General features: G+C 43.1%; 1 protein-coding gene across 2 annotated transcripts in view; it reads right to left on the bottom strand.

Annotated features, from left to right (window-relative positions):
* Window positions 1-4,634: 4,634 nt before the first annotated feature.
* TMEM45A (transmembrane protein 45A) overlaps window positions 4,635-13,222 on the bottom strand; it is a 28,054-nt gene continuing 19,466 nt past the window's right edge. For both annotated transcript variants that reach the window (XM_030020852.2, XM_030020853.2), the window contains exons 4-6: window positions 12,384-12,568; window positions 10,025-10,170; window positions 4,635-8,606 (exon numbers count right to left, since the gene is read on the bottom strand). In XM_030020852.2, the coding sequence (XP_029876712.1) occupies window positions 8,513-8,606; window positions 10,025-10,170; window positions 12,384-12,568 (425 nt within the window). In that variant the 3' untranslated portion in view covers window positions 4,635-8,512. The remainder of the gene's footprint in view (window positions 8,607-10,024; window positions 10,171-12,383; window positions 12,569-13,222) is intronic.

Raw genomic sequence — 13,222 nt, 5'->3', positions numbered from 1 at the left:
AAACCTCCAGGTGGGACAGGGCTGTTTGCTGTCCCTCTGCATCTGCCTGCCCGTCTGCGGTAGCCATTGCGTTACGAGTGTGTCTCTTGTCCTAGATGTTTCCTTTCTCCGTGTTATTCTCATCAGCACAGGAAACAGAGAAGGGGAAAGAGCCTCGGTGCCGGGATCGGCACAGCGGTGCGAGGAGGGCGCGGGGGCCGATGGGTGGGAGGGAGTCCAGGGGTGGGTGGAAACAGCCATCTCCCCGCCACAGAGGGGACACTCGAGTCTCTCAACTGAAGAAAACGCAAACCGGCGCGTTTCTTCCGAGGGGCTGTCTGGGGGACAGGGCAGCAAGAGTCCCCTTGGCCCGGCAGGAGCAGCGGTGGAGGGAGGCTGGGTGGCACGGGGCCAGGGCTGGCCCCGGCCTGCGTCCCCTGCCCGGCCGTCCCAGGGGCCACGGCGCACCGGCAGAGTCGCCCAGGGAAGCGCTGGCAGCCTGGCGGCGGCGCGGCCCACCTGCCTCACTGCGAACGAGCTGCGAACGAGCGCAGCGCTTAGCTGGGAAGAAACATCTCCTCCGTGTCCTGGGCACAAAGGATGCTTTGTACCCTTGCACGTTTTAATTACTTTACAGCCTCTTGCCATAAGTAGTTAAATGTTTGCTTTTCTGGCGTTAGAAGGGCCAAGAGTTTAAAACTGAGTCTAAAAGACACATGGGAAGATGCATGTCCCTAGCAGGACTTGTACAGAGCAAAGCGGAACCAGGCGTGATTCGGACAGACTGGATCTTGCAGATGGGGAAACTGAGTCACAGAACAGTTCAGCAGCATTAAGTCAAGCAACATCCAACACAACACCAAGTCTGAGGTTTACAGTGTATTAAAAGCATACCCGGCTTCTGAATCACAGGTCTGGGTCCTTTGCTAGTAGAAATGCTGCTAGATGATAGCAGGGACTTTGCATACTTGCAGAGATTTTAATGACAAAGTTGGAAAGAAATAAGAATTAATTCTTGTGGTTACTGATGATACCCTTTCTGTTCAATGGAAATAACATCCCTGCTTCATTCCTTTACACAGCTAACGTCATCACGGACATCTTTGAGCGGAATGTTGTGTTTAGATATATAAAATATTGTGAGTCGAAAACCTTGGGTTGCAAGCCCAGGTTTGCAAATGGAAGACCGTTTGTCATCTGGGAAGTGGAAGTAGGATTGTAAGCAAAAAAAGTTGGGGACTTCTAACTTGACATGAATATTTTATATAAACCTTAAAGAAAAAAAAAATGGCATAAGGAACCAGATGGCAAAACTAAAACAAATCAATAAATACATCCCAAAGGATCTTACACCTTTATTTATGAAAATATTAAACCATGTTTATATGATAGAATAATCAAACTAAAAGAAATCCTTATTACTTGCAAAGTTGTATATGTGATGCAGCTGCGGGGAGACAAAACCGTTCTTGAGTACTAGACATGTTTCCTCTGCTTTCCTCCATTTCTTTTAAGCCTTAATTAGAGCCAGATGTTTCTTATTTCCTTTCTTTTTTGTTTTCAAGCCTGACTAAAGTGTGGTGCCAGCAGTAAACACCATCTTTGACATTTTTTTATGTGTCAACTGCATCTGGCTGAGTCAGAGTCACAAACCAGTAAAATTCCAGCAAAGCAGTGCAAGCTTTCACTCCTGCTGTCATTCCCATCGGGAGCAGGGAATCGGCATTACTGCTTCTGGGGTTGCCACACAGGAGCCATAAAAACCCCAGAGTGTGTCTGAGAACCTTGTCCCTGGTAAATAACTCTGGAGGCAGACTGGAATGCCATATACCATGAACGCAGCTTCCCCTCCTGTAGTCTTAGAGTGCTGGGAGTGATTTCTAGTCACTTAATTGCTATTCAGTTGCATAGGTCTGCAGTCTATTTTCCATTTCTTCTTTCCTCTCCTCAGGGAGGCAATGGCTGGTAACCACAGTATGTAGACGTTACCATTTCTCCTCCAATTTCATGCCCTTACTGTGATATTGACTTCTTAGGTACCATCCCCTGCAGAATATTCTGTCATTAAATGGCAGTGGTCTATATGTGAGAGCTTTCTTCCTGAATCAAATTGCAAAGTATGCTGTAGTATTTATAATTATGTTTCTCAACCACTTTTTTAATGTATTTTCATTCTAAGAAGTGTATCAGATATAGAAATCTATGAATTGCAACAATTACATAACAAAGTGTTAGAAACTACTGTTCTGAAAAAGTCATCTGAGGACAAGTTATGCCTTATTTGACAAATACTAAGCTTTTTACTCCGACATATTTTGAGCAAGCACATATTTTACCTAGAATAGATTTTAAAGGCAAGTGCCCAGCAGTTTTCCAGTTGTCTTTCTCCCTTTTAACAGATGTTCTGTTGTTGTGCAGTCCTTGGGAGTCAGGCTTGCTTCCACTACTGCACATGCTAAAGGACTTTTTGCATAAAAACCGTTCTGTTTTCTTCCACCGACTTCTCTACCAGTAACTCCCACCCCAGCTGCTGTAGTTCTGAGGAACTGAACCATGTGGGAGGAGGGCATTAAGGTACTAAATACACCAGAGTTTTCTAGTGCCACAGTTTTAAGAATTAATGAACCTGTAGGATTGGAATTCCTTGCTGCCAAATTTACTCTTAGTTCAAGCTAGATTTAGATACAAGGAAAAAAAAAGTATTTATTTACAGAATATAGAACAAATACCACAGTTACTAAGCTTTACAGAGAGGCAGATAACGTAAATGAGAGAAAGCCATGTTTAACCCATTTATCCTTGTGATAAAACTTTAATGAGTTCCTTCCCTCCTGTCAGACAAACTCCTCACCTTACCCATGTGTGTGCCTCTATCAGTGGTGCCAAAGGAGTAGACCTCTACAGCACAACCGTTCCACGCTACAGGAGTTTTGGGACTCTAGTTTTGTCCCAGGGATGCAGATGCCCATTAATGCTTGGAGCACACGAGGCGCAATGCTGGAGAGCACCGTCGAACTTTGTTTCCCGCGCAGGGACTCCAGCTGCCATGCTCTGGCTCCTTTCCATGGCGCAAACCTTGGCGCTTAAGTTAGGACAAGTGGGTGAGGTCCAAAGCGCTCTCTCGATCCAGACTAAAACGCTGGTGTAGGTGCGCCCAGTAGTGTGGTCGGGGAGCCAGGAACTGCAGGAGCAGCCTTGCCTTTAAGCTGCCAGCTCGGAGATGCTCTTTTTCCCCCCAAGCCATCTTGTTCCCTGGTCGTCCAGGGGGTGGTTTCAGCCTCTTTTCCTTTGGGCTACTGACTCCATCGTAGCCTGCTGACAACACCGAGCAAGATCTCTTGGGCTCAGGCAATGCTGTCCCAAGACCAGGCTCGCCTTACCTGTGCATGAGTGCCTCCCTCCATGCCTCACCCCAACACCGATGCAACCGTGAGGTCCCGAGTCATTCCCATGGGTGGAAACACCTTCCCATTGCGAGCCAAGCTTCTGCCACACACTGAAGCTGGTCTGTCTTACACAGAGGCAAAGCCAAAATGTGCATTTTACATGATTGCCCAAATAGGATGGGGCATGCAGCCTGTCACCGGCTTTTTCTTGAGGTCAACCATGAGAGTAAGCAGTCACGCTGGCGATGTGGTTGGAGAGAGCTGACCCCAGCCCCAACTCCAGGAGATACAGTGACATTAGTACATTTGATTTTCTAATGCAAACTTGTTGATTCCCCAGTTGGTTTATTTAAAGCTACTTCTAGATTTTTAAAGTTTCTGTCTGGTAGTTTTCAGAAGTCTTATGGGGCTCTTTCAGATTTGTGAGCAAACAGATAAAATGGGAAGTTAGGAAGTGGTGACTTTCTCTCCCTTAACTGGTCCTGGAGAAATTTAGAAGTTTTCTTATGTACAGGTAAGTGCATCCCACCCGAAGTTCTCCACAGCTGACAAAAAAACCCTCTCTGTCAAATATGTAGCAAAGTGGTATCAAATCCATGGAATGATGAAAGCATGCCATAAGACTGTAATCTTTAATGAATAATCAATTTAACCCCCAAATACAGTCTGAAAGTGGCCAAAACTATTTGCTACTTTTTGTCAGGTATGGTGCCTAGTTTTAATTTTAGAAACAGGTGAAAAATATGAAGAAGACAAAATCTGTAATTGCCAACATTTCTTCAAGTATCTCAGTTTTTTCTTTCAGAATGCATTTTTATCTTACAGCAAAAAAAGGTTTCTGCTTGTTTCTTTAAAGCAAAAAGGGAGCAAAGTCAAATAAAATCCTAGATATTTTTATTATTAAGCTTGCCAAAACAGAAAGATCCGGTTCATGCAGTTCTGTTTACTTGGCTTGCTGGCCGCTCCATCATGTATGACACAGGAGACCAGATCCAAATCTGGGACCTCCTTTTGCCATAGCATTTGACTTTTGTGGATCTGTGAAGCTCTACTGCCCAGACATCAAAAAGAGTTGCTTCCACCTGTGTTGCAAATGACAATTAAATAGTAGAATCAAGGGAATTTGACAAGGCAGTACTGACCTTTCCTGAATTAGAGTGCAACTCGTTCAAATGTCTGGGTTGGCTATGAGAGTAACATGTCTATCCCACCCCATCCTGCCCCATAAATGGTTATATTTTTTCCCCTGAAAACATGACAGACATCTTATATGAATAAATCAATTTTATTTAAATAAAATTACAGGCATATCTTGTCTATAATAAACTATCATAGTTTTTCCAAGGCACCGATATTTAACAATAACTTAAATTTTCTTGAGAGCAGCTACCTTTTTCTGAGTGGCGTCTGTAAACTTGTCAGACTTCCCTCCACTCATTCAACTCAAGCAAAATCTATGAAATGTCAAAGGTTGTATCTTTTCTGTCATAATAGCTACCTTACTGTTCCTGGGCATCTCTTTTGAACAATGCTTGAGAAGAATGAGTCAGGTGTTCTACGTAGCAAAAACCCACCCTGAAACGGGGTGTTTCTTTCCTTTGTGGCACCAAAAATGCATCAGGACAAAACCTCACTATGACACTCAATCCATGGGTACTCTAAGTATGAAAAATTAAATCCAAGAGACTACTCAGGATCTGTTTTTCCTTGCATTTCTTCAAGCTCAATAATGCAATGACACCTTCTCTTAGGCAAAGAGAGTTTTTGTAAGACGCCTGCTGTACAGTTCTGTGTCACAGACTGCATTAACCTCTAGGTTGGGCTTCTTTAAAGGCATCTTTGCTAAGCATGGTTGCACCAAAACCAGCAGATGTGTCCGATGGGCTTATTCGTCCAGTTCTCTGATCGTTGACGGGAGGTTCACAGCAGGGAGGCAGAGGGAGATACAGGTGATACCTCTCAGCAGGCTGAGTCCTGCTCACGTTTTCTCCCAAGAAAACGCGCAGACCTGCAGCCAGTGCTGGGCTGAGGCCTGGGAGCAGGTAAGGGCAGAGCCAGGGCCACCAGGCTGAGGCACTCAGAGGAGGAACTGCAGCAGGCAGCCACTCTTCTGGCCATCGCGTTCAAGTACTGGCACTTTTTGTTCCTGAAAAAGCAGTTTTTTCAACAGGAGAGTTTGCTAAGCCCCCTCCGTGTTCGCAGCTCGTTCAGGTTATTGAATCCCATGAGGCTCACGTTGCCAGCTGATTTTGGCTTATCGTGACTTTTGTAATAATCCCCAAGTTCTCTTTGATACATAACCATCGTCTTCACTGCCCAGCACTGCAGAAGCTTTGTACCCCAACTATGCTAACAGGAAAAAAAATTCTGCCCTTTCAAAAAAATCCCAACAATTTAAAGACAAGTGTGATGTGGCACAATGAAGGCAAGATTACAGCTGGGTGTGATGACACGCTGCATTTGGCCAATGTATCCCTGCTGCAGTTAACAGGCAAGCTCCTCAGCAAAGCTGTGGATCTTCCTTCTGGCTTATGCCAACAGAAAATCTGATTTTAATGGAACCACAGTACTGAAGCTCAAGTCTTAGATTTGCAGAGCAGAGTAAATATCAATTAACTCAAAGTTTACAGTGAGACCACTGCAAAGCTGAGACAGGGAGCTACAAAAATGCCATACTGATACCTAGTTTACAAGAATGTCCTGAGACAGACTTCATTAAGTTTGCCAAAATCTCCAAGGCTCTTCAGAGAAAGGCATTGAAGAAGGGCAAACAGTTATTAAGTAGTGATCTTTGACTATGCACCTGCATTTTCCTGTTTTACATTTCTAAACATAGAGATGTCTGTGAGCCAGCTATTCTTGCTTTCCAAAGTAGATTCATCTGGATAATCTGACACCTGGTTACAAGTGTCACTTCATGATACTTGGCAAAGATCTAAAGTAATTTTTAAAAAATTACCAGGTGAAGCCTTCTAAGAAGACATATCAAAGCTCAGCCGGTTTATCATGCTTTTCTTCCTGCTTAGGTTATCCCTTTAGTTTAGAGATACAGCACCTTAATATTTGTACAGTATTAAATATAATTTATCAAGAAAAGCAGTGAAGAAACTTGCATTGTTCTCGCCTATGAGAAGCAAATTACTTGCTGAAGATCTCCTTCAGAATAAATAATCTCACTGATTTTGGAAAGGCATAGAGAAGCCTGGTGGTCTAAAATTCAGCGTTAACAGCATGTGCAGCTAAGGAAGGTGCTCCTCGAGAAAAAGAAGGTAAAGTTGGGTCCTAAAATTGAAGTGAATGTGCATGTTGCATTGAAGGTGAAATACCTTTAGAAAAAGCCTTTAATTTTTTTCTGAGTCCGGGGATCCCCTTGAACTACAAACTATTTTATTGCGTATCTTTTTAAGCAATCAGCTTACTGCAATTAATAATTTTATGCTACTCACTTTTCTGGTTCACACTGAAAAAAATATAGGGGAAACTCAAAAGTAGAGGGTCCAGATCCTACAGCTCTCGTTCATCTACCAAAGTTCAGCTCTGCATTCCCTTAGGAGCATCTGAAAATATTTGAATAATAGAAGGAACACATTTCTGCAGCACCAAACCTGATGCACTGGTACTATTTGAACAGAATTTGTTGTCCTGCACTAGCCTGTTTCTGAAAATAATTAAAAAATAATATTTTTAGAAGGTGTTCTGAAGTGAAGGTCTGTTTTCCAGAATGATCGCCGTAAGGATCACTGACAGATATGTAAAACGGCCCATGGCCACCAGCATGCATCCCGTGCTCAGTCCTCTGGAAAGCAGAGCACACATGCCGTGGCACAGCAAGTGCTCCCTCCTGCCCAGCTGCCCATGCAAGTCTTTCGAAAGATGTATTAGAGACAGAGTGATGCTTCAAAAGTCCACCCCATAGGGGCAGCATGCTTATATACAACATCATTTTCTGATGTCTTTTGCCACGTATCAGTTATTTCCCTTTCATTGAGGTTGGAGCCCAGCTGAGTGCTGGGGAGGGCACTCTGTTTGTCACTGGATCAAGACTTCAATTTTAGTGGAGAAAATAAATACAGTTTAAAAATACATATATTTTTTTAAGTCACTCACTGCTGTGGGTAGCTGGGCTACTATGAAGGCAACATCTGCCCTCCTACAGCTCACCATGTAGCACTGTGCAGGCTGTCCAGTGCTTGTGGGGGCAACACAGAGAAAAGGATGCAAATCCATCTCGTTCTGCCCTCAGATCGGCATTACCCGCTCCTGACCCAGCTGCTGGGTCCAGTCGCGTGTCTGCTACAAAGCCTGCTGAAATTCCACCAAATTCCGCTGAAGGAAAGGAAATAACTTTGGGAAAGAAAGTGGCTTTGCGGCCAGGTGCTGCCCCACTGGACACCCCTCGGCCTTTCTGGAGAAGAAGTTGTTCCATGTGCTGAAGGAAAGCAGAGTCACTTCACTGCCTTTCAAAGTCAAATATAGCAAAGAGGCAGGAGTATCTAGGCACGAGAATGAATAACTGCAGTGGCTTTTGATCATCGTACCTCTTTGGTCCTCCTACGAAGCTTGGTAGTGTCTCTGCGAGAGTGAACACACTACACACTCGTCAAGGAAATGCTGAGTGGGTTTGCAGTGAGTAGCTCTTCCCGTTTAGCATAAAGCCACAAGCAGAGACATGAAGGTGTTATACCAGACAGCTGTAAGACTCTGATTGTTTTCTCTTGTTCTACTGTTTTCCAGGTCTGCGCAGTTATTTATGCAGTTATTTGCAGGGCAACAAACATGCTTATTTGGACATCCTAATTGTGGATTAGGTCCATTCAGCAGCAGCTGGAAAGCATTTTACTTAGCTTTTAATGAGGCAAACACACAGACTTCATCACAGTACCTCATCCAGTCCAAGTCTGTCTAATATTAGTCTGGTTTTCTTTAAATCATGTGATAAGCAAGGTACTAGTGCAACCACCACAGATTGATACCAAGCTTACCCTCTGCAAATAAAGATGTAACTGTGTAGATGTAGACAGTACTCAGGGGATGATATTTGCATAGCATGTTGTAGTAAAGAATGAATAAGATGGCAAACAAATCTAGAAATGAGGTATCAGTTAGCCTAATGGTAGAGCAGGTAAACTAGTCAAGCCATATTCATACTAAATTTCATCTTCTGACTCCTGATCTCGGTCAGATGTTTTCAGTAATCCCATTTCCATGGACTGGGACTGTTTAACCTTTGAACGAACTGCCCTGGAAACAACAACAAAAAAAAAGAGTTGTCAACAGTAACTCAAAGGCTTATCTGGCCATTTTTACATGGTAAAAAACTGTTTAACTCTTGCATCTCATTGGGGAAGTAGGATGATTGATTTATGAAGACTCGAAGTGGGCCACTGTGGAAGACATCGTAAAGAGGAGATACTGATTTTGAGCAGAATCTGGGCAGAATTTAACCCCAGGCCTTAATTGTAGATACCTGTATTTTAGCATGAGTGACCGCTATACAATGCGAGCCCGTACCGTGACATTAGTATGTGCTGCCTTTAACAATACCACCCGTATGTACTGCTTGTAAGAGCTTGTTCCTATGGATACATCTAAGAGTGTACACCTTAAGCAAACCTCAGCGTAACATCTAGAAAGTTCAGTGTTGTGCAGGTACGAGACCGATAGCTGTATTCACTTGGAAGAGGACTATAAAGCTGTGAAGAAGAGCAAGTCTGGCCAACCTCCCCACGGATGGGAACTCTGCGCAGCGTGCCCCGACCAGCCTGGGGGGAGCCTGTCTGATGCTGCAGCAGCCGCTGTTCTCAGCATCGGAAGGGATGTAAGATCGCCGTCACCTTCTCTAAAGTTGCCATCCTTTACACAACGAACCAGTTACCCAGCCTTGAGTGTCGGTGCCTTTTGGACTGAGATCCAAAAAGACATGGCACCCCCTCAGTGCAAAGCAAGACTGCAAGAACTACATATGGCCAAAGCACAATTAAATAGGGCTAGTAGGATGGTAGGGGTAAAGCGAGGGGTGAGAAACACGTTTAGAACAGTGCGTGCAAAGGGTTGGTGAGGTCCTGCAGGCAGAAGGTGATCACACATGGCAGAATCAGGCTCATTTTTACAACCAAGTTAACTCTACAGTTGGAATTTTGTCAGAATTAGCACTGGATGGCGAGGGAAAGGGCTAACTTTAGAAATTAGGGGATGAAACTGGGTAGTGAAAAAGAAATCAGGTCTAATCACAGGAAAATGTTAGCAATGAAACCTGTCCAATAATCTTCAAAGTTAAGTCATGAAGCCTGCTGACTAAGCCACTTGGAATTAGAGAGATCAGCACTGGGAGAGAAGAGGGATGATGTGGGAAAAAAAGTCTCTCCTCCTTGGAACTTTTTATGCACTTACAAATGTGGAACACTATCAAAAAGAGCTAATTTTATGTGAGAAGCATTGTGCTGTCAGAGCTGTACTTTATGAATGTTTTTCCCCTTTCCACTGAAGCAATAAGTCATGTTGTCTTCATTGATTAGCAATATCTATTTTTATTTTACTTTGCAAGACAATTAATTACTTTGTGGAAACCTTTTGATTTGTCAGTGAAACTTTTCTAAGATAAAGCTCCTGCTAGACTAAATAGACTGGTCTCCAACATTTTAGTGTTTCAAGTAACTTACCAGCTGACGATTGTGTAATTCACTGCAAGTATAAGAAAAGCAAAGGCATAATGCCAGCAATAGCACATGGTCAGGAACATCATATTAGTGTGATCTGTCTGATTCCACTCTGGGCTCCCGTTTGGAGGATAAAGCACAAAACCAATCTGTAATAAAATAAAAGATATTTAGCAAATGTCATTTGCCGTATATCCTATGCCATATCATGTATTATGCTACCCATCACAAGGCAGGCATTTCATTTTCTTATAGTGCCGATTATTTCTGTGATCATTATTAAAAACAATTTTGCAGTCACACTCAGGTGCGATGGATCATTTCACACAGTTTTGTGCAGAAATGCCTTTGAAGATGCAGAACCAGTCCCAGAGACCTTCTGCTCTTGCCCACCAAATTAAGGAGCTGGCCCAACAAGTCCTGCAGCAATCACAATTACGTACTGTAAGGAAAGGGGCTGGTGCTCAGTCGTGTATGGTCTGAACTGCAAGCACATCACCAACCAGCAAACCTGCCTGGCCATTTGCACTGACTCACTCCTTCCCAACAGCATCTGGGAATGTGTTACATGGTTCAGAAGATGAATAATAAATTAATAAATAAAGGTGAGCTGTAAGTCTATTTCTTCTGGGTCATCCAGGGAAAAGGTCAGGTTTCGAAATCATGTAAAAATGGAGCTTTCTCACCCAAGACTATAAGTTCATGTGAAATACATAGCTGATTTGTTTATTCAGAGCTGGGAAAGATCAAATTCAGATTAATGCATAAGCTGGGAAACTAGTAATCCCATGGCTACACAGGGGTCTGCCTTTGCAAGCCCTGGTCCTCTGTACTGCCTAATACTCTTCAAAGTCACTGCTCAGCAGTTTAGCTGAGAAGTTAGGAGCTGGGAAGAGGAGGAGAGGAAGAAGGAGTGGAGGAGTGCATTTTGCATTTCCATGCAGAGAATTCAATGAATGAGGGTGTTGATGATGCAGAAAGGAAGTCCCTTCACCTTTTACAAGTCTGTCATCCTGCAGCCAGTATGTGGTTTTCAGTCACACATACAGTTGAAGTCTTATGCAGGTGTGAAAAAAAGCCACACTTAAATCTCTTGTATTTTTAGTTCTTCAATTTTTTACTTTGAAACAAAAACTACATTGTCTCCAAAGCTAAATAAATAACTTGCTCTATAATTAGACTAGGCAGACAACAAAGAATAAATGGTTGCAACTAATTCCGCTTATGTAAAGCTTCATAAATCATGGAAGAAAAGTTTACAAACAAGAAAATAAAACACGAAGTGCTGCAGCACTAGGTTCTTGCATTCACTTATAGAAAAATACTGCTGTTTCGGAGGTCTGTCTCCTTGCCAGAGCAAGTATTTAAATATTTGATTTGGTGCTGAGCGTCCAGTTCTCCTAAGGAACAGCAAACGTTTTTAGTAATCGTGTCTGGCCAGCATATAAAAAAGGGAAGCCAGTCTAGACATGCTGGAAAGAAAAATCACTGGAGTGACCTCAGTTCTCCACTATAAGATGAAACACACATCAGCATTAGTGCTCCTATTTCTTTGTTACAAGATCAAGCAATTCATTAAATTCTCTCTCTTGTTTGACAGCAGAGAAAGGGTCGCTATCAAATATCTATGAATTGGATAGAATCACAAGTAAGTGAAGGCATGGCAGCTACATTTTGAAGAGTCCTTTTGGGAGCCACATCCCTGAAATATAAAAGTTTGGGCTGTAGCTTCTTCTGCTCAATTTCCCCAACACTGGTAAAGCAGGAGGCCTTACATCACTCAGTCTCTTAATGCGAATTGGGAGCTCAAATACCTTTTAAACCTAGGTCGCCACTGTTGAAACGCTTTTTAGAAAGTAGAAAAAGGCAACCAACATGAAAGATAATTTGTGCCTTCGTTCCTCTTCACGCAATGTCAATAGGGACTTTACCTCGCCTGTCCAGTACTCCACTGGACATTTACTCGCTGCTCCGGCAGCTGACAGTGGGAACTGTCTTTGTAAAGAACAGCATACGTTGCCAGGCTGTACAATCACTGCCATTTGGCTGGCGAATCTTGAACACGATGTTACACAGATCAGAGGGGTTGTTCAATCACAAGGGAGAGCTTAACAAAACCACCTTAGCTTTTTTATTGATTCAAATAAAAAAGACTAGAAGTAAAATGGCTTCTTCATCTGTAAAACAGATATGATAAATACTTCCATCTTTTTTAAAGGGACATTAAGAGAGCATTGTTTTCTATGAGTCCTTCAAAGTCTGTGTTTAAAAGGCTTATTATATCACCTGTGAAACATCTGCAAAGGGGTAGATGACTACTTTTGGTGAAGGAAGAAATTCCTAAGGCAGAAAGGTGACCTACCTGCCAGAACCAGCTGCCTTGTAATATACAGAGGCTTGTACGGAGCATCTCTAGCACAATACTGCCACGGAAGAAAACTTCCAGAAATATGCAAACAGCAGCTCCGAAGATAGCAAATAGCAATAACTGATGAACATGAACATCCAGCATGGCTCTCCCATGAAGATGGTAGCAAAAGAGAAAACCTGGAATAAATTAAGTGATCAGTTTAAGATATTTCCTTCCCTTGTAATCTCCCTGCATCTGCTTTTAGAAAACAGTGAACCTTTAGCATTTCTCTTTATGCCAATATCACCTTCTCAGCTGAACTGAGAGTAATTTTTTAAGACTGATGGCTATGTACTGTGTACTCCCACTCTTGAGCTCAGACCAGGAAATTGCCTGGGCAGCTGCAGCTCTGTCACCTTTCGTTTAAAACACGTTAACAAAAAGTCTCATTCGCCTGCCTCTGCAGTGTAACAAGGGGGATGCTATGAGAGAGGCTGCGTACAGAAAACATATACTGTGTCTCCAGTGCAATTCCAACACGCAATTGCTGTGCAGGTAAGTGCACTCACACCGGCTTTAGCTAACAAGTCGCATACCATGTCAGTACATACATTGAAGCACATGCTCAAACTACTGAGCACTTAACCAAAACAGGCTTGTGCTGCTATTTTCATAACATTTCTGTTGCTACCTTAGCCAGTTAGGAAAGCACAGGTACACCTCTACAATGTGTGATCATGCTCTGGGCTGCAGTGCAGACAAGCCCTCGGCAGCTTCAGGAGAGCCAAGACTGATCTTTTTTAAGCGTTTCAAGGAGTTAAACACCCAGCTCCCATAGGCTCATTCTCTCA

The sequence above is a fragment of the Aquila chrysaetos genome, chromosome 7 (assembly GCF_900496995.4).
Source record: "Aquila chrysaetos chrysaetos chromosome 7, bAquChr1.4, whole genome shotgun sequence".
In the NCBI taxonomy this organism is placed as follows: domain Eukaryota; kingdom Metazoa; phylum Chordata; class Aves; order Accipitriformes; family Accipitridae; genus Aquila; species Aquila chrysaetos.
The sequence above is the reverse complement of the archived record's forward strand: the minus strand, read 5'-3'. Positions and strand labels throughout refer to the sequence as shown.